At 41.8% G+C, this 21,794-nt stretch overlaps 1 protein-coding gene across 2 annotated transcripts in view; it reads left to right on the top strand.

The window, feature by feature from the left end:
- The window catches only part of UNC13B (unc-13 homolog B), a 56,878-nt gene that overhangs the window by 10,707 nt on the left and 24,377 nt on the right, over positions 1–21,794 (top strand). For both annotated transcript variants that reach the window (XM_051965368.1, XM_051965361.1), the window contains exons 3-13: positions 1,894–1,940; positions 5,890–5,968; positions 8,502–8,576; positions 8,827–9,046; positions 13,356–13,583; positions 14,402–14,543; positions 15,685–15,854; positions 16,825–16,940; positions 18,584–18,747; positions 19,454–19,604; positions 21,024–21,092. In XM_051965368.1, coding sequence (XP_051821328.1) covers positions 1,894–1,940; positions 5,890–5,968; positions 8,502–8,576; positions 8,827–9,046; positions 13,356–13,583; positions 14,402–14,543; positions 15,685–15,854; positions 16,825–16,940; positions 18,584–18,747; positions 19,454–19,604; positions 21,024–21,092 — 1,461 coding nt within the window. The remainder of the gene's footprint in view (positions 1–1,893; positions 1,941–5,889; positions 5,969–8,501; positions 8,577–8,826; positions 9,047–13,355; positions 13,584–14,401; positions 14,544–15,684; positions 15,855–16,824; positions 16,941–18,583; positions 18,748–19,453; positions 19,605–21,023; positions 21,093–21,794) is intronic.

Below are 21,794 nucleotides of genomic sequence, written 5' to 3'. Positions count from 1 at the left end.
AGCTATATGTCCCTCCCATCCCTAAGTAGTCCCAGGGTCAACCCCATCCACTTCAGCTATATATATATATATAAATTCTGTTTGTGAGTCAGGAAGTTTGGTTTTTCAGGTCATTTTCCCCCATTGACTTCCTCAGTAACCCCAGTTCCTGATAAAAGATAGAATTATTGGGTGGGTAGAGAAGACATCAATCTGGCATTGACAAATAAATGCTTGCCTTTTGTCCCCACCAACCTGTTTTTCTCTAGGACTTGACTTTCCCAAAGAGATTTCATGTCTATTTGGGAATCTCTGGTAACAGATCCCTTTAGTGAAGAATAAAGTCATCTGGCATGGTGGGAGGTGTATACATGTGTGTATATGATGTACTCATGCCTCTGAGCCCCAGCTTAGCCCAGGGAAGCAGATAGATTAGAAACAAGCTGGCTAGCAGAATGACCAATCCTCCCCAAGTGGTGATCCTGTCCACCTCTAGGAGTGGAGAAAGGTAGCTGTGTTTGCTGAGCAAGACCAGGACTGAGGGAGGAGATAAGGAGAAAGTCCTCATTTCCCTTGAGAAAGGACAGAGAATGTTTCTGAGCTCTGGGATGCCTGGATATTCCCATCAGTCATTGCTTTAGGGGTGGCCTATTTATGGTAACTTCTTTTCAGGGGATAAGGGAGAGATACAAAACTTCCCAGTTGTAGAAGCATACATGAGACCCTCCCTCCAGAATTGTGAGGGAAGGTTTCTGAGGAGATACATTGAGGCTCTCAGCTTTTGGTTTCACTTTGCACATAGCAGAGAGAGGGCTGCTTCTGCTTGTTCCCCTCTGCTGATGCCAGTGGTACTGCTGACCCTGATTCCAGTCTTCATTCTAGGCTCTTACTATAGCTTTGTTGGAGCCAACAATCCCCTCTCTCCCAAACATCATTGTTTTAACATGTCTTCAAGAGGTAATCCTGGATTTGATACCCTCCCGATCCCTTATTTGTTCCTGGTGGGCTCCCTTAACTATATTCTCTTTTCTACTAAATTTGAATGATTTTAAGTCTCAAGCTATAAAACTGTTTATAAAATTGTTTGGCTCTCCTGTTTCCTGTCTTGTTCCTGGGAAGGTTCATAGGCATTTATCTTCCTCGGAAAGCCAACTATGCACATGCTTTTATTCTGCTGAGAGCAGATTTGATGACTTGAATATCTGTGGCTGAGTGGCTGTTTGTGTCTGTGTTCAAGACCTGATTCTCCCGCATTCCCCTTGCCAGCATCACCACTATGATTGGTATTCAGCAGAGCCACTTGGGCTTTCCCTGGGAGGTATATCAGGACAGCTCCTGACCAACCTTTGCTCAAAGGGAGGAGCCTTAGGTAGTTATTAATTGAAACTAGAATCACTTTACTTATCTTAGGCCTCAAAATTATGGTGGGTCTTTGTCTTCAGGCTGAGATGAGCCTTCATCTGTAAACGTCTTCCCTGTCTTTGCATGAGAACCATTTAGGGATGTTCTTATCCTAAATAAAGCAAGAATCTTTTGCAAATGTGGGGTATAGGAGGGAAGAGTGAAAACATTTTTTTCCCTAAAGAACAGATGCACTGAGCAGACTCTTAAAAATCTCTGCTGAGGAATCCAATGGGTAGCTATCCATGGTCCATGTTATTACAACCTGTCTTTTCTGGCATCAGAGAGAGATATTTTTGGGATAGAGTTGTTAAAACCAGGCACACAATTGCCAGTGGCTATGCCTATGTGTCTCTGTTGTCCATATGTTTGTGCATTGCAAGTTGCATGAACTATATTCCATAAGAACAGATTCCCGAGTCTCCCTCCACCTGTCATACTCCCAGCCTAAGTTATAACTAAGGCTTTGACTTTCCTTAGAATCTAACTTAATTTTCCTTTTCTTTTCTGAAGGCTCCTGATGATGATGACCCCTCTAGGCAGCTGTGGCTCCCCAGTGGGTAAGTGCTTCCTGGGACAGCATTTTCCTACAGTCCTTTCCTAAGATTTTTTTTTTTTGGTCTATTTTTTTAGGATGCAGAAAAGAGAGCCTCATAGATTGATTCCCATGACTTTTCTTTATTTCTGACCCCTGATATCATAGCAGTAAGTAATACAGAAGGTAGAAGAATGGAGTCAGAAAAAAGTTTCATTTAGAAGCTCTTTCTTTTTGATTACTGTCAACCAAAAAGATAGCTTCCAAATCAGTGTTACTTACCACAAAGTCAAGATATTTCAGTCTTGGGGCCAAGGCCATGGGAATCCCAGGGAGAAAAAAGACCTTAGCTTCATGTGGTGTATTCTTTGCTAAAAACAGTCATTAGATCCTTAAACTGAAAGAACTCATGGAAAATCTGATCATACCTTGATCTTTGAAACAATTAGATGATTAAGCCACTTGGATCACCACTAGGATCATCTCCTCTTTTCTGGAACATCACTAGGCAGATTCCCTTTAGTGGCTGTCCATCTGCTTGTATTTTACTTTCCTTATAGCTTTTGATAATTTTTTTTTTAATAAAAGCTCTTATTGATACTTATTTTGTTTTGCTTTATTATAAACATTTATGGATTGCTTTTACTTCAGGAGAAATCTCTTGTAACAAGATAAAACAAATAAAATTAATAATATGGTGACCTCATATGAAACTACAGGCAGCATCGCATATCTAGAGTATCCCCTCCTCTGGCTTTTAAAAATTAAATAACAATCTATTTTTCTCTTCATCCTCACCTCATTAGAAAAAAAAAGAAAAATTTCTTGTAACAAATATGCATAATCAAGCATAACAGATCAATCAATAGCTTTATTTGTGTATACAGACAAACATGTCTCATTTTGTATCCTATTTCTGTAATGTCTCTGCATTGTAGTAAGTTTTTCCTTATTTCCCAAAGAATCTTTCTTTTTTTCCTTTCATACAATTTTCTCTTACTTACAACCAAGTAAGTGATTAAGTTTCCTCTTATCCAAACTCTCAATATCCCTAAAAAAAAAAGGATACTAAATTCCTCTTCTCTAAATTAGACACTCTAAAATTCCTTACTTTAATATTATATTCCCCATCTTTTCCCTATCTTTGATCCTTACTACCTATATCACAGCCTCCCTGAACTCAGGATTTTCAACTGTGAAAAAGAGGAAGTTGGGCAGGATGGCACTTTAAAATTCCTTCTGACTTTGATCTATATAGTACTTCTCCTCCCAGGGTCCCAGCATCTTGATGTCAAGGGACTAGTCCTGATTTACCGTATATACTCGAGTATAAGCCGACCCGAATATAAGCCGAGGCCCCTAATTTTAACCCAAAAATCTGGGAAAGCTTATATCAGTAGGTTTAGGTAGCGCACCGGTGCCCGCAGAGGAGGAGAGCGGGTGCCTATATACGTATGTAGAGCAGTTGCCAGCATTAGTATACAGTCTGGTTACTGACTGTGATACTACAGGAAGAGCCGCATCACCGTAGTAACAGCCCGCCCGTAGTATCCCAGTCAGCACTCGAGCTGCATACTACACAGCAGGGGGGCATTCTAAGGGATATTTACACATGTTTTATCTAGTGACTCGAGTATAAGCCGAGGAGGGGATTTCCTGCCCAAAAAAACTCGGCTTATACTCGAGTATATATGGTAATAGTGATTATTGTAGGTTTTAACTACCAAGAACAAATAGCAACATAATTCAGAGGCAGCATGGTTTAGTGGGTAGAACTTTGGACTTGGAATAAAGAAGACCAAAATCTGCCTCACCTAATCACTATCTTGATGTCCTTGGGCAAGTCATTTAACCATTATCTATAAAATGAAAAAGTTGGAATTGATGGCCTTTTAGTTCCCTTCCTCCTTCCTTTTCAAAAACTCTCCTTCCTTCTCTTATTCCTTCTACCTTCCTTTCTTCATTTCTTCCTTCTCTCTTCCTTCTTGTCCTTCCTTCTCTACCTTCCTTCTCTCCTTTTCTTTTCCCCCTCCTCACAGTTTCCCTCCACTAAAATCTGACTTTGATGCTGCCTCATAGTCTAACAGGGGGAATAAAGGTGAGCCTTTTAATAAAATTGTCTGTGCCAGTGGAACCACAAACTTTGGTACATCTCATTAATCTGGAAATGCTTTGATTGTTGGCCTGTGTCTGTTATCTTAGGATCAGCCTTGCTAAGTTTAAGGTGTCTTAACACTCTAAACTTTAGCTTAGCTACCTGATAGTGAATTTTTGGCAATGGCAATTCAAAAAGACTGTCTGCCAAGTCATATATCATGTTCCTACTTCATCAGAATTACAATTCCTTGAAATATTGAAACACTACTGTGGATTGTCCTTTATGAGTAGATCTATGTCCTAGATGAATTATCTTGTATTGCTCCTTGAAGAACTTGTTTTTCAGTTGTCTCTCTGTTCCCAAGGCTTGTTGCCAATCTACTCCCTAGGACGGTTCCCAGTGCCTATGAGCCTTATGTGAGTGGTGACACTTCGGGAATCATGAACCTCCAAAGCTGAAGTAAAACTGCATCACGAGTACCATGAAAGGCTATATGCAAGGAGTGAGGGTATTAGAAGTGCTGATCAGCAATGTTTAGACTGCACATACTTAGGTTCTGGCTCCTACCATAGTGGCTGCCTTGTCCTGTGGCTGTCTTGATTTGGAAGTGTTTCTCAGAAAGACAGACATGACTGGATTGCTTTTTTTCTTCCAGGAATGTCAGGAATATTAAATCATTTTATACATTTTTGTAAATAAAGAGAGTTAAATCATATTATAAAATTTCTGAAGACTCATTTCCTAAAAAGGTCCAAACCATATCTTTTCTTAAGCAGGTGTTGAGTTAGAGGTCAGTGCCTATGATCCATCCCTAAGAATGGACTATGGAGTCTCATGGTTTGAAATTGTGGCTGTCAGGAACTTATTTCTTTTTTCTTTTTCTTTTTTTTTTAATTATAGCTTTTTATTTACAAGTTATATGCATGGGTAATTTCACAGCATTGACAATTGCCAAACCTTTTGTTCCAATTTTTCCCCTCCTCCTCATCCCTTCTTCCTCATAGCAGGTTGACCAATACATGTTAAATATGTTAAAGTATAAATTAAATACAAAATAAGTATACATGTCCTAACAGTTATTTTGCTGCACAAAAAGAGTCGGACTTTGAAATAGTATACAATTGCCTGTGAAGGAAATCAAAAATGCAGGTGGACAAAAATAGAGGGATTGAGAATTCTATGTAATGAATAGTTCATAATCATCTCCCAGAGTTCTTTCACTGGGTGTAGCTGGTTCAATTCATTACTGCTCTATTGGAACTGATTTGGTTCATCTCATTGCTGGAGATGGCCACACAGGAGCTTTTCTGTTGTGAGTCTATCACTAGCCAGAAGCTATAGATCCAAGAACTACTCTCTTGATGAATAAGTTAACAAATATACACTGAGTCCCACTACTGAGTGGACTCATGTGTCTAATCCCATTAGGCTTGATGGAGAATTTCAAAAAAAAGGAGAAAAGTACAGTCTTTGCTGTATGGCTCTCACGGTCAAGTTGAAAGAGACACATAGTAAATGTGGTCTACAAGAGAGGAAACTATTCAGCACAATATTTAGAATCAAATTTCTAATGTCATCTGTCCTTTCCATTGCACATCTAGGATGGTCTGCCTTGGGAGATAATGATCTTCCTATTGTGGATGTAGAGCTTGAAGCTGAATGACCGCTGTCAAGTATACCTCCTCCTCCATGAGCTGGGAAGTTGAGCTGGAGGACCTCTATGCTCCTTCTACCTCTGAGGATCTGTGCTTTTATCTCATTTACCAGCTCTACTGAAGGCCATTGGGCAATAGGGGAAGAAATAGAAAGTAAATAGAGTGGAACTTCCTTGTGTCAGGGGAATGTTGGTTCTGAATTTCTCTCTTTCTTCTCCTAGGTCAGCTGGTGGACTCTATGGCATTGACAGCATGCCAGACCTACGCAAAAAGAAACCACTTCCCCTTGTCAGTGACTTGGTAAGAGTTGTTTAGGCCTGCTCTCAGAAAGATGACCATGGTATAAGGGATATCTTGTTGCAGAATCTGACATGTGCTGGTCACTTGGACTCACTTTTTATGATGACTGACTTCGCAGCAATGATTTGTTGACAATTTTCTAATGATTCTTTCTTGAGCAGATGGTAAATAGTCTTTCTGGAAAATACTGGCCTAATTGGACCTTGACCTTTCCCAAAAAGATATTTTGAGAAGGAACCTCAGTACATGGCTTCCATGTCTTTCTGGGACACATGTAAAATGGGATCCATCAAGGTTGGATCCTCAGTGTGGTCTCAGTGACACCCCTATTTTTTTCTGGAAGCACATCTAAGAAGGGACCAGTAGCTGACCTCAAAGGAGCCTGTGGCCTCTGTGCATTCTCAGGAGTTATATTCTCAACTGTCTTCCTTGCTCAGGATCTACCTTTGGAATACATTTGGGCTGGATACTAAGGGATTAGCCTCTGTGCTTTCTAGGCCTTCTGTTAAGACTCCTTGATTCTACCGAATGACGTTTATCTCTCAACTGTCTACCTAGACACAGATCTTGAAGATTTGTGCAGTTGATGGGTTAGTTTCTTTCTTGGAGTAGTAAAATCTCTCACACTATTAGATTTCCTCTAAAACATAGGTTTTTGAGGGAATTGATCCTGAAACTGAAAGTTCAGAGATCCCTGCCAGTCTCTCCCAAGGTCAACCCTCTTCCCACGGTCTTCAGGATGATTAGATCCTTCCCGCTATGACCCCTTTTTTCTTCCCCACTTCCTACCATATATCTCTGACATGCCTTTCAGGCGAGCTTCTGGGTCTAGAATTCCCTTGCCATCTAGGCTTTGATGATTGGGTACCTTGCTTTTAAGATCACACAGTAAGGACACATCCAGATTTCCTTCCACTACACTCTGCTTCCTCTAGAGAGATATGCCATAAAGACCCTGTTACTACTCTCCCAACATCTCACAGCAGGTTCTTTCCTGCCTTCTGCTAATAATCAATTAACTCCTCTTTAATTTTTTTTTCTTTTCCTCTCCCTGTACTTTCTTCTTGGGTGTTAATCCTAGGTGACGTGGGGTGGCGATCTCTGGTCCCTATGACTGCCCAGACCAGCAGTGTATTTCCTATTGGACTGAGGGGGTTGAGACCTTGTCTGCTTTTATAAGATGGTAAACAGAACCAACCATGTGTCTATTGTGAAACCACTAAGCTCCTTGTCCAGATGACTTCCTTTCTTCTTTCTTTCAGTTATGCCTACAAGCCTGGTTCTCCTACTGCTCAGTCACCAGCTATCTCTGGATAGGGTTTACCCTTCCCTCCATGAAGGGTACTTTTTGCCCTTCTCAGGGATTAAGAGTCTTTGCCCCTATTGTGTCTGTCCCAGGGATTGAGTGGAAAGCTTCTACGAGACCTGCAGGAAGTGCTCTGGCCACTACTTTTAGCCTGCACAATTGTCCTTGGTTCTTCTGTCCCTTATTCTACATACATGGGCTTTCCTTTCCTCCCTTCTGACCCTGGTTTTCTGGGTACAGAATTGGGTCCTTTTCCTTTCTTAGCCAAGAACCTTAGACACTGTGAGATCAGTACCTCAAGTTCTTTATTCTGCAGGAGTCTGTCTTAGCACAGATGATACAAGTCTAGGTTTGAGACAGGCTTGTCTAAAGGCAGAAGGGATTTTTGGACAGCAGGTCAATGGCAAACCCCACTTGGGTTATCCCTTTAAATACATTCATCACAGCTGGGGAATTAATATCCTATTATTTCTTTCTCTGCTCTCCTCTCAACAGGCCATGGTGAGTGTATTCAGAGTTCTTTTCTTCCTTAGACTCCATAGACTATACCATTGTGTATCCTTTCCCAACCTTTCCTCTTGTTTTGGTTTGATATTGTTAAGTGTGCCTGTAGCCGCCATTTCATTGATATAAGCCAGCCCTTTGCAGGGCAGGTGTCATCCACCTTTTTTTCACCCATTGAACTTATAAACCTTGTCATGTTTTGGGGGATTTGAGGTCCTAGGGATTGGCACCAAAGCTGAGAAGAGTAAGTAAAGCTTCTGAGGGGATATGGATGTCACTGTTTTCAGTTATGGTCACTGTGTGTTTCTTAGATGCAAGCTTCTGCCCCACCTCTCTGAACCTTATCTCTGTTCTGAAGTACTTACTACTGCTGCTATGCCCTCCCTTTCCCCTCCTCCTCAGACTTTCCATGTGCAGCTTTAACTCTTGGTAGCCACGAAGGGGGAAACATATTAGAGCTGAGAGGGGAAATGAAGCCCTTTGGACGATGTGCTTCTCAGTCGCTTGTGATTTGTTAGGGTATAGTCTCCCTAAGAAGCTGAGACAAGGGGCAGTTAGCAGGAGCCTTGGTTTGGGGCCCTATTCACTGGGATGTAGATGTAGTGAGTGACAGGGAAAGCCTGTGTTGGGAACAGTTTGAAGGGTCCAAGCTGGTAGTGTGGTTCCCTATATCCACTCCAACTTTGTCAGCCTTTGGCAAGGTCGATGGTCTTCTCTTTACAGTCACTGGTCCAGTCCAGGAAGGCAGGAATCACATCTGCATTAGCTACGCGGACCTCCCTCAAAGATGAAGAACTGGTAAGTATTAGATGACTTCATGTTGAACTACATTTCTGTTCTGGGTTCTGGGTCTGTACTAGACTAGCCAGGCCAAGCTTAGACCAATGACATAATCACTAGTAACTCCTTTGCTGAGTTTGAAGGGAAGGACAATTTCTCCTGAGATTTGGTTAGTTACAAAAATTAAAAAAAAATCTTTGCTATAGGATTTCCCTACCTAGACTTAAAGTCAACTGTGATGGGGTATGGTCTGATATGTGTTTTTCAGAAATCTCACGTGTACAAGAAAACTTTGCAAGCCTTGATCTACCCTATCTCCTGCACCACTCCTCACAACTTTGAAGTGTGGACAGCCACTACACCCACCTACTGCTATGAATGTGAAGGTCTTCTGTGGGGCATTGCGCGGCAGGGCATGCGCTGCACTGAGTGTGGTGTGAAGTGCCATGAAAAGTGCCAGGATCTGCTCAATGCTGACTGCCTGCAAAGTGAGTGCTGCTGCCTGGGCCCACTCGGATGGGGGGCGGGCTGAAGGTGATGGAGAAAAAGGACTGACAGGTCTGGGCGATCAGCATCCTCCATAGCTGCTCTTTTAGCAATGTGATTTCTTTTGGTACTATGGCCAAGAGGGTACTCTGGGATGGTTTTTCTAGGCCCATTCGCTCTGAAGTCCTTGCATCAGGAGCTCTGTAGGCAAATTTGAGGCAGTGTTATCTAATGGCTGCTTTAAATGCTCTCCTAGGAGACCCTTGGAAACATTTACCTTGGCTTGCTTGGATTTTGGGGGTGCCATTTGTGGTGGGGAGAGGATGAGCAGAGGAATACGGACCTGTGAGACATGTTCATACTTAACTGCCATCACTTCCCAAATTGCTTCTCTAAGCCCAACCTAGCATAATCACCAAGGAGGAAGAAGAATGACTATCACCAAGGAGCCAGGAAAAGTGGTAGTTACTCTAATTCCTCAGTGGGATCTTCCAGACAGGAAAGACAGGAGTAGAAATTTTGAAAAGACCAAGGTCAGGAGAAAATGTGTTCTTTTGTGCTCTAGACTTTGTAAATCAATGACTGGAAATGTAGTTTTGTTAGATGTGTATTCTAGAAAAGTGCTAGAGCTGAAAAAAGGAAAAGCAGAGAATTCATGTAGAAAGAAATGTTGAAGGTGTTGGTGTTTCCTTTTTTATTCCATACTTACTGGGTATGAGCAAGAACAAGGTCTGGGTAGTTTGGGATGCTTCCCTTCTCACTTTCAGGGCCAACATGAGGTCATTTTCCTTTTTCATAATGAAGATGCCTGACAATGATAAATAAGGTACAGAGAGTTCTTTTGACACTGTAAAGCACCAGGCATATTCTATAGTACTGGAACAGATAAATGTAATGGGGTTAGGTTGAGATAATCTCTGAAAGACTGGGCATGGTGCCTCTTGGAGGTCTTTTTGTTTTGTTTTGTTTTTTTTTTTTTGCTGAGGCAATTGGGGTTAAGTGACTCGGCCAGGGTCACACAGCTAGGAATTGTTAAGTGTCTGAGGTCATATTTGAACTTGGGTCCTCCTGACTTCAGAGTTGGTGCTCCGTCCACTGTGCCACCTAGCTCAGCTCTACTCTCTAATGTGACTCTGGATAAATCACTTAAGTATCTGTGGGACCTCTCTGTCCATCTGTTTGCCTCTCTTTCTGAAAAGAGGTATGAGGTATCTGGAATAAATTGAGTTCCATTACAGCTCTAATCCTATTTCTTTCCTCCATGGCCCATGGCAGAATGGCATCTTTTTTTCAGCTTCTTGCTTGCTTTCTTGTCTCTTCTGCAAACATCAAGTCCTTTGTGAATTTCTAAGGTTTTTTATTGCTAGTAACACTTAAAACAGGTAGGTGATAAGAATAGCAAGTGTGGAAATTATAAGAACTCTTCAGTGTCTCACAGCAAAATTTATCATTAGTATTCACTGGAATGTAAGTAAAGATAGGACTGATCTTAACTCCTCTTTTAGCCTTGTCACTAGCCCACCTTCCTTATTCTTGTCTTAAGAGCAAGCAAGTCTCACCCACCCCTCTATTTTTTATTTTTAAAACCAAATCCTAAGCCCCTTTCCCATCAAGTAAGGAAGTTTCTGTCATAGACTCTCCATTTTTCTTTCCTATGCAGTCTCTCTAGAAACAAAGAAATATGTAGGTGCTTGATAGTATGTTTCTTTAGGTGAAGAATCATCTCCTTCAGCACATAGAAGAATAATAGGTATCGTGGAGGACCATTGAAAGGGGCCAATGCTGGGCCTAAAGTCAGAACACCTGGGATCCAGTCCCAGCACCTTTCCTTATTAGTTGTATGGTTTGCTTCTTACTTTTGTAGATCCCTATCTGTAAATGAGAATAATAATGCATATGCAACTTGCTTGGCTGGATTGTTATTGGAAATATATTTTGAAAACTTTAAGGCATGTTATAAACTTATGTAGTTTGTTGCCATTGTTGTTTAAGGAATGAACATGCTCCTGAAGTTAGAGTCCAAAAGTAGGGAAAACCCCAGGACAGGATGGAAGATTCTTTGGGGGAATGTATTGAAGAACAGATTGATAGAGTGAACCCATTGTGTCGGGGTGAGGGCAAGATGACTTGTCCAGAAGGACAAACATGAGCTAAACCTCAGGCCAGACACCTTTGCAAAATTAGACCATTTGTCTGAGGATACCATTTACTATCTAGCTAACTACCTGACACCATCCCTATTCTTCTAGCCTCAGGGCAATTATTCTCCACCGATAGGGCAATTGATGTTTTTCTTTCCACTTGACATCTTTTCCTCAGCTTCAGTCTGAGGAAGCAAAATCTTAGATGGGACCCTGGCTTCTTTTGCATTCCTCCTTGGAGGAACCTGACCTCCTGGTTTCCAGTGAAACAGCCCTGGGGGACAGCTGGCCTCCTGAGAGATTAGATGTAGAAGGAGTTCTGAGTTGCTGTGGGCTATTAGGATAAGAGATCACAATATCTCATCTGGAAGAGAACTAGGTAGAGCTGTTGGAAGAAGGCAGGCATGTTAGTCCCTCCTATGGGAAACCTAATCCCAGTTTCATATCGTGGAAGAACCGTGGCTCCATTTTAGTTCTCAGAGCATCTTGGGGAAACCTTGGCAGCCTCTCTTTGACCAGAGAATGTTTGAAATCAAATACATGTGAGATACCACAGCTGGGACTATTTCTACGGAAGATGACCCCAAGCTGTCTCCCATTCTTTGTTTATACTGTGTCTTTACAGCTAAAGGAAGCCTTCAGGTGAAAGCCTAACCCACAAACAAGGTTGGGCTGAGGATGTGGAAGAGCAGGGAATCCAATCATAGGTACCCTGGTGCTTGCTGCAGGAGGATGTCCAGACAGTGGCTATAGACTGTTCTGCCCAGTAGTATTGGGCAACTGAGCTCCTGAAAACCAGAGTGATGACAGGAAGAAGCTTTGATTTCTAGAAAGCTTACTTTGGAATCGCCAGAATCCTAATCACAAGGAGAGAGAGGAGTTTGACTCATAAAGAATTGGTCTTATAGTGCCAAGTTCTAGAAAATTCTGAGGAGGCTGTGTGCATGCATAGTAGCCATCTGTCACCATGCCTTCATTTACCTGGCTCTGAATCAGATACCAAGTTGGCCACTTATAGAGCTGGTATTTATAGGAAAGAGGAAAAAACAAAATTAGAGCACTTGCTTTAAAGGACCATAAAGTATGACCAAAGTGAGACACTATTTTTTAAGGCAGATAAGATGTCTGAATCAACCAATAAGTATTTATAGAGCAATTGGTCCATGTTAGCCCTGCTAGGCACTGTAGGGGATATATAAGAAATATGGGAAATAAACATCCCTTTAAGAGGCTTATAGTCTACTGGTAAGACAAGGCACATATGAAGCTACAAACAGACTAAGTCTTGGAAATTTACTTCCCAGATTTTGTTGAAGATATAGGGCACTATGAATGTGGAATGTTTCACACAGTACCACCCATTATTGATGTGTCAGATGGTTTTACTTAATTTTCTTCATTACAAAGAAAAGCTTATTCAATTTGGGTGGGAGGTCATACTTATCTCAAAGCTAATTCTTCTTGTTGGTTTGGTCATTAGAACAGGAACTGAGAATGTACAAATTTGTACTCTCTGCCTGCTAGGAGCCGAGCTGTTTTGATCTATGGTATGAAGGAGATAAAAGAAGAAAAATATATTAATCTCACCTTTATAAAGTTCATGGTTTAGTTGGAGACAAAAAGCTCACATGCATGAAACAATTCCATCACTTCCCTTTACCTTCCCTTTCCTAGTTCAGAAGGGCTACTTAGAATGACTGTATTTATTTATATTAATCTTATTATTCACTGTTGTGATACCTCAAGCCCACCCCCAAACTTTATTCCTAAGATCTGCCCACCAAACAGTTGGATTCCTTCTCTTTAACTCACCTGTATGGGAGTCACTCACTGGAGACTCAGTAGCTACTGGCGCTAAAGAGTGGCTGCTGCTTCTGTTACTTTCTATATTGAGTAAAGCTAGTAGAGTGAGGCTCCTATTCTCTGATTTCCTTGGCTGAGTGGCCTGGGGAATATCTATAGAGTTGTAGAGGCATTAACCTTTAACTTTGAGACAAATTTTCTTTTGTGTCATAAACCCACCTTGGAGTAGCGTTATGGTCTCAACTGAAGAAGAACAGTTTCTTCCAGTCTAGATCCCCACTCTTATTCCTCAGGTAATCCCAGGCCCATCCATTCTTTGTGCCAGAAGCTTGATTGTGATACGTGACTGTTTCTGGCTCTCACACAGGGGCAGCAGAAAAAAGCTGCAAACATGGCGCCGAGGATAGGACTCAAAATATCATCATGGCTATGAAGGATCGCATGAAAATACGTGAGCGGAATAAGCCAGAGATTTTTGATGTTATTCGAGATGTCTTTACTGTGAGCAAAGTCGTCCATGCCCAGCAGATGAAGACAGTGAAACAGAGTGTGCTAGATGGTACCTCCAAGTGGTCAGCCAAGATCACCATCACTGGTGAGGGCGGAGGCAGTCAGGGTGGAGAAGGAACCAGTGAGAGGGCCTTGAGGGGAGGGAAGGGACGGAGCTGGGGTGGGTAAGTTGCACAAAGCTGACAAAAATAGGGAAAGAAAGGGTACGCAGGAGTGGGAGGGTTGGCAGATGAGAGGCGATTATGGAGACTGGGGAGAAAGTAGGTACAGGGAGTGATGACAAGAAAAATATCAATTTCACAGATTATGTGCTGTGTGTTTAGCCCAGCGCTAGACTAGGAGACATGGCTGGCAAAGTTATTGCTCTCAAGGAGGTCACCCCTTCCTGAGGGAAACTCCTATGGGTGAAAAATTAAATGACACTGCCAAAATTAAATTACAGTGCAAAAGATGTCATGAGACAGAATGTGATTAATTATTAAGTAAATGGCACAAAAGTGGAGTCTGTTGAGTTCAGGAAATAAGATAATGTGTGGGCTTTATTATTCAAGAAAAACCCTGCAGAAGAGGAATGTGACCTGAGCTGGGTCTCGAATTGGTCTCATGTTTGCTGAATGAGACTATAGTAAATGGTTGTCTTATAGGGAGGGAACAATCCCTCATCCTCCTAGAAAAGTAAGAAAAATACATAGAATCAGCCTCCCCTTATTGAAGGGCCATATCCTAGGAAAGGAGATAACTAGACAAGAAGACACAGTATATTGAGTGAGAATGTCTCTAGCTCCTTGCCTTGGACTGTCTATTGTGACTGAACTTCTCAGCAGACACTGCTCTTCATGTCAAAACTAGCTTGATGTTAGAATGGGGATCATGATTCACTTTTGTTCCATGCATGCCTTGTAGTGGTGTGTGCTCAGGGTCTGCAGGCCAAGGATAAGACTGGCTCCAGTGACCCCTATGTTACTGTGCAAGTTGGAAAAACGAAGAAACGAACAAAGACTATCTTTGGCAACCTGAATCCTGTTTGGGAGGAGAAGTTCCATTTGTAAGTGGCTAAGGGAGAAGGCTTAGATTGGCTGGTGGGGCTGAGAGCTTTGGTGTGCAGGGCTCCTAAGAATGGGGAAAGCTCTATTTTGCTATAAAGTCAAGAGCTCTTTCTGTTCCCTAGAACTTGAACAGGATTGAGGAGAAAAAGGAAAATGCAAGGAAATTAAGTTGATTGTTTCATACTTAATTATTGCTGTGGCTGCTGCTATTATATTCTTTCTTAGTTCCTTCCCCTAGATGTATCACCTCCAGCTTCTAATAACTACTGTGTCTTCACTTTAGTATGGCCAAGAAAGCTTTTATTGTGTTGCTTGTTGACAGGCATGGGGCTGCAGCAATAGTAATCCAGATAGGAATGACCATTTGTTGGATTTGCTATTAAGGGGACTCCTGTTCAAGTATTGTTTAGATTAAATGGCCTCTGACAGTCCCTTTCAAGTCTGAGAATGATTTGGGGAGTATTTCAAAGAAAAGAAAACTGAAAAACCTCTCCTTCTGAATCATATTACTTCTGGTTTGTATATAGAAGCACAGATGGAGGTTCATATCTTTTCAGTTGCTCCGCTTTTATTTCTTCCTTCCAATTTATTTTCTCATCATTGCAAATTATGTTGGTAGTCAATAAGCCCTGGGTACTTGATCACTCTTGTTTGTTCCTAGAACACTTAACTACAGTCCAAAGCCACTGACTAAGTGATTTTCTTGACCCTGGACAACTTTTTTTTCTGGATCTCCCCAGGGCCTATCTTCTACCTTCCCTTACAAGGCAATGAAAGGATTAGGCTAGTAAGTAGCTTATTGAGATCCCTGCCCAAGCCACAGAAAACACACTTGTCTTCTGCATTCCTTGTAGTTAGGAAATATGTCCTCTTAAAGTAAAATTGGATTGTTCTACTGTATTGGAAAGATTCATTTTTCTAACAGAAGTAAAGAAAAACAGATTGACATATAAATATGATGTATTCATCAGGAAATATAGATTGTTCTCTGACTTTTCCTCTTGTGTGCTTCATCCAGAATCCTCTGTGTAACTTGGTGGTTGGGTAGCAGAATAGAGAAGCTAATGGCCATATTTCAGTTCAGAGGCACCTGAATGTTAGGTAATTTTCCTTTGTGACTTTCTTACTATACTTCTACAGTGAGTGCCATAACTCTTCAGATCGAATCAAAGTACGAGTATGGGATGAAGATGATGACATCAAATCAAGAGTGAAGCAGCGGCTGAAGCGGGAGTCAGATGACTTTCTTGGCCAGACGATCATTGAAGTACGAACCCTGAGTGGCGAGATGGATGTCTGGTACAACTTGGGTGAGGAGCTGGGAACAGAAGACATGGATATTTCCTTGGGAAATTGTTTGGTAATAAACCTAAAGGACATGGACACAAAGGGAGGGACTTAACAGAAAACTAATTGGGACCCTTCTACTATCATTGAAGCAGATGTTGGTGAACTTGGCAGGAAAATTGTTCTCATCATAGACCACTTTTGCTGTGAATACTGACTCTAGTTTATCCGTCATCACCATCTAAGCTAGCTAAATTGGGCCTCATGTTTCCAGGACTGTGCCTACTCTCTTCCTGACTTGTCCTGCTCTGGAACCATTATCTTTCTAGTGACCAGAGATCTGTGTTCATCATTATTATCCTCAGTCTCCTAAGCAACTCATTGTTATTGAGCTGAGGAAAGAAGGGAAATTTGGGAATATCTCTTCACTGGCACAGAACTTCTTAAAAAGGGACTCTAGGGTTCTGAAATGATGGGTGTAAAGAACTTTCTTCTATATGCAAGCCATCTCTGACTGAGAGAATTAATTTTTGTAGGTAACTAGCAACTGTTCTTATCATCCGTTGCCACCTCATTTTCCCTGTTACCATTTCATACTCTCCTTCCCCCTGTTATGCTTTGGGTGCCAACACTGAGAATCCTGAAGTCAGTAGAATGCTATTGACCATCTTTCCACATGTCCTGTGCATCCACACCCAGCTTCACTGAATCATGATGATCATAACCTAAGTGGGGAAAGGGTTGGGCCAGCTCTGATTAGGTCTATCCTAAGTTCTAGACTCTCCCATGGACTCTTGACATCTAAACTAGAAATTTCCAGCCCTCCCTGCATCAACCCAGTCAGTTATACTTATTGGGATACATGTCTTTGTAAGGATAATTGCCCCCTTTAGATTGTAACCCTGGCCCTCCTCCAAGAAGAGCTCCTCTACACCTAAACGGGCATATCTTGCTTGGTTTGGATATAAATTTCCTATTTCCTTTCCCTTCTAGAAAAGAGGACAGATAAGTCTGCTGTCTCAGGGGCAATCCGGCTGCATATCAGCGTGGAAATAAAGGGGGAAGAGAAGGTAGCACCATATCATGTGCAATATACCTGTCTCCATGAGGTAAGTCAGCTCTAAGCAGGAGTACCTTTCTTGTCCACCTACACCTCCCTAGAAAGAAATCCCCAAAAGTGAATAGCATGATATCCTTGGAAGATTAGGAACCAGACAGCTAGACCTGAATGATGTTCTTTGTTGTGTTGGTGGCTTATTATATAGCCTTAGACACATTAAGTAACCTTATGTTAAACCTTGCCTCCTGAGCCCTCTATGGTAAAATTGGGTAAGAATGAGAAAATTTTTATGAAGTTTCTGATCCTTTAATTCTCACATCCTGGGCCATCTACATCTTTCATACTCCCTACTGGCAAGATAGTTTTCTTCTCTGTTCTCCCACATTCATGTTTGTCAAATCACTTTTACCTAACTGCATCAGCTCATAAGAAAAGCAGTCCAACCATGCCCAGATGTTTTCTTTTCTGGTATCAAGGATGCTGTAGCTCCTGTGCCTTGGGACAACATCAGGGCCTTCATTACTTTCATCTTCATCCACATCAGTGGCCACCAGAGCTCCTGGCTTCAACAAAGCCATGTTCTCATCTATCAAAGGCCTTGAACTAGATCCAGAGCTAGATCTGCAAGACACTGACTCCACTTACAAGGACAGCACTATTGCTTGGATAGTGTTAGAATGTGTTAGGCTCTTTGCAGGGCAATTTCTCCCCCACTCCCTTCATCCCTCCTCCAAGTGCTGAACCTCTGAAGTAGTTTGGATTTTGTGTGGTTGTCTGGAATTAAGGAAAGAGGGCAGTAAACTTTTTAGTGGTATTAATGCAGTACACCACCGTATGGTGTAGAGATGACACAAGGGAATCATTTATTTAGAAATACTTATTGAATCCATGGCAGTTGACAAAACCACTGAGAGAGCATAGTGTGTGCTCAGATTTGTAGTTTAGAGCTATCAGTTTAGCAGCTAGATGGATTGGAAAAAAGAGAGATTGGAGGCAGCAATATAATTTAAGATGCTATTGCAATGGTATAAATGAAGAGATAGTAAGAATATAAACTAGAAGTTTTCTAAGTGGATAGAAGGGATGAATGTGAGATATTGTGTGGAAAGAGAATCAACAAGACTTTGCAAATTACAGGAAATGGAAAGAGAAGGGAAGAATCAGGCATGACTTTGGGGAAACCTGGGTAGTTAGAAGGATGGTGCTACCTTTGACAGAATTAGAGAGGTTTGGAGTATGGATTAAGTTTTGAAGGGGAATAAGAAGTTTTATTTGGGACAAATTAAGTTTGAGATGTGTACAGAGCATATAAATGGTGATATCTAGCAGGCAGTTGGTAATTCAGAATTGGCATTCAAAAGAGAGAAGAGGGCTAGATATGATGATGAAGTCATCTGCAGAGAGAATATGATTGGACTCATGGGAGCTAGTGAAATCCCCGAGAGAGAGATTATAGAGAGAGAGAAGACCCGTTTGGCCAAAACAGGAGCCTGGAGAGTACCCATATTTTGTAGGTAGGAGGAGGGTAATGATCCAACAAAGAAAACCAAGAAGAATCAGTTATACAGGTAAGAGAAGAACTAAAAGTGGTATGGTGTTGAGGATGTTCAGGAAGAAAGACTGGTCAACAGTGTCACAAGAAACAGGGAGGTCAAGAATATGGGATTCTTAACTTCCTTTTGTCTCTTGCAGAATCTGTTCCATCATCTTACAGACATCCAGGGCAGTGGAGGAGTCCGAATCCCTGAGGCCAAAGGGGATGATGCATGGAAGGTTTATTTTGATGAGACAGCCCAAGAAATTGTGGATGAATTTGCCATGCGCTATGGCATTGAGTCAATATACCAGGCCATGACGTGAGGTTCAGTAGGAATTCTAGGGGAAGGGGTGCTGATCACTTAAATGCTATTGAAATCATATTGAAAAAATAGATTGGCCCTTAGTAAGTGGGAGCAAATCAAAGCTGAAACCATCCAGTACTACCAACTTCTGGTACAGTCTTCCTCTCACTGTCATATTGTCCATTTTACTTAGGGGGAAAGAAAAGAGGGCATATTTGTGGCTATTCCCAGGACCTGAATATATGGTACAGACATATCACTGCTCTCCTGGGAGAGGAGAGATGGAGAATGTGGTACATGTCACTGTCCTCATGATTCAAGGAGGGTAAAAAATGGGTATATGTGTATGCTGCTGCTCCAGGACCCAAAGAGAAAAAGGAAGGATGTGTGTATATGTGAAGTTCTGGGAATCTAGGAAAGGGTGTGTGAGTGTACACACCCCACCTTCTTGCCCCTAAATAAATGGTTAGGGAATTGATCTGTAGAAAAGGAGAAAGCATCTACTGATTGAGAGGATTACTTCTTGTAATAGTAATAGAAGTCTTGTCAAGCAGCTGATTCACTTTTGCTGAGAGGAGCCAACAGACAATATCATGGGAAGCCATTGGCCTAAGTGAGGGAGGTAACCTTGACTTGATTGTGGGGGACCTTGTTAGAATATCCTGTAATTTGCTGCAAGAATCATGGTACTGATATAACTAGGAGGGCTGTTTTTCCTCAGGCACTTTGCATGCCTGTCCTCCAAGTACATGTGTCCTGGTGTACCAGCAGTGATGAGCACTCTGCTTGCCAACATTAATGCCTACTATGCCCATACCACAGCCTCCACCAACGTCTCTGCCTGTGACCGTTTTGCAGCCTCTAACTTTGGGGTGAGTGTATGTATACACAAGCACAGATGTAATGATTCTCATCATTTATTAAGTTTGTCTTTGCAAAGACAATTCCATTAGAAGTTAATTTATTTTCTCTTAAAGTGCTATATCTGGAATTCAGCTCACTTTCACCTTTTGAGTGGCACTGTCTGCTTCTAACTCTAAAAATCATGTAAATTAGGGCTCATCTTAGATGTAGGTATTTGCAACAAAAAAAAAAAAAAAGAAGAAAAAGGAATGCTTCTACTTTTGGCTTACTTTTTTCATCAAAAAAACTTTTAAAATAAGCATACATAGTAAGCAAGGCAAAAAACATAAATAAGTTAAATGTATCAGCTTATCTTCTTAAAACATCATCAATAATAGTGTCCTCATGCAAAGTCTTTAAAGAAAGGCTAGATGACCACTTGTTGAGAATGTTGTAGAGTAGACTTTTGGTCAGGTATTGATGGCTGCTAATGCAAGGATTTTTTGATTTCTTCCAGACATGGTTTCAGAGCTGCAGCTCCGTCACCAACTCATTACTCATCAAGCAATAGCCTCTTGGTTGCATGAGTCCCCCCGTGAAACTCATTGTAGCAGTATCATAGTAACCCTTGTAGTGCTGTCTAGCTCTAAGTCAAGTCAACACACATTTGCTAAATATCTTTCCTGTTTGTTAGCCACTTTGCTAAGTAAGCACTATGAGCTAAGGCAAAAACCAGGCCTTGCTTTCAAAGAATTCCCAGTATAATGATAGAGGCCACATGCAAGCAAACATTTACAGATAAGATGTAGATGGGACAAGCTGGTGATCATCACAGAGAGAAGGCACTGCATTAAGGGGGAAGAAGAAGACTCTTGCAGGAGGTTGTTTCTGGGCTGATTTTGAAGGGAGCCAAGGAAAGTTAAAGGGATGAGGGAGGAAGGGCAGAATTCCAAGTTTGGAGGACAGTGAGTGAAACACCTGGTGTTGGATGCTAGAGTATTTGGGGTAGGGAACAGCAGAAGCCAGGATGAGAAACCTGTCGTTCTCTTAGTAGATCTCAGAGGCCCAGCTGATTAGAAATTGACTTCAACATAGAATTTTGAGTCTCCTTTCTCAGTAATTGAGGAAGTGAAATGAGTTGCCCCTGAAAGGGTAGGGATGCCATGGGTGTTGGCCTGTCTGCATCACTTGGCTGTTCCCAAACCTGTGTCATGTACAAAAAGCCACGTTCACTCCCTGCACCTCTGTTTCCCCAGGATGAGTTACCACAGATAGGCTGCTTTAGTGCCTAAAAGAAAACCTAGAGATCGTAAGGGCCTGTCCCTTCTCAGAAGGCAGGGCCAGAAAAGGGCATCGAACTCCCTTCTCTTTCTTTGTACGTACCACTGTGCTCCTGAAGGCTCAAGACTAGGGAGTTACTATTGCCACTGTCTCTACTCTTTCCACAGAAAGAGAGATTTGTGAAACTGCTGGACCAACTACATAACTCATTGCGAATCGACCTCTCCACATACCGGGTGAGTCGAAAACCCCAGCCTGGCCGGTGGGGTAGTACTTAGGAAAGGGGAGAGGGAATAGGACTAATGGGCCTGAATGGTGATAGGCCATCCCTGGAGGGGGCTCCACAGGGAGCTGCTCAGTGGTGCAAGGAGATTTGGAGTCCCTAAACCTGAGTTCAAATCCCATCCATATATTTACTATCTGAGGCATTGTGAGTAAGCTTATCCTTTCCAAGCCTTAATTTTTTTCATCTGCAGAATGAAGATAACAATAATTGTTATTTGTTATGAAGATTAAAAAAGATAACTATGTTAAAGCATTTTGCAAACTTTAGAAAGTCTGTAAATGTGCTGACTGTTCACCCTTCCTACAGAGCCCACATCCAGCTGCATGTCCAGTGCCACTGATAGCCATGAGTACAACAGTGTGTCTAAGTCAAATGGAGACTTAGTTAAGCCATGCTATAGTTCTGCTGCCTCAAGGTTCTTGCCCTGACTCTGACATTGCTTTCTCTATACTTTGGTTAACTGTAGGACCAGATCATCCCTAAGGCTTGGCTATCAGATTTTGAGACCTTAATTTAAAGTACTCCACCTTTTCCTTCCCTTTTCCCTCTCTATATCCCTTTCTAAGTAAAGTCTAAGCCAGAAAGTCCATTTGTTTTTTAAATCATAGTGGGTTTTTTTTTCCAGTTGGCATCTGGCTTTTTTCTCCTTCTC

The sequence above is a fragment of the Antechinus flavipes genome, chromosome 1 (assembly GCF_016432865.1).
Source record: "Antechinus flavipes isolate AdamAnt ecotype Samford, QLD, Australia chromosome 1, AdamAnt_v2, whole genome shotgun sequence".
In the NCBI taxonomy this organism is placed as follows: domain Eukaryota; kingdom Metazoa; phylum Chordata; class Mammalia; order Dasyuromorphia; family Dasyuridae; genus Antechinus; species Antechinus flavipes.
The sequence above is the reverse complement of the archived record's forward strand: the minus strand, read 5'-3'. Positions and strand labels throughout refer to the sequence as shown.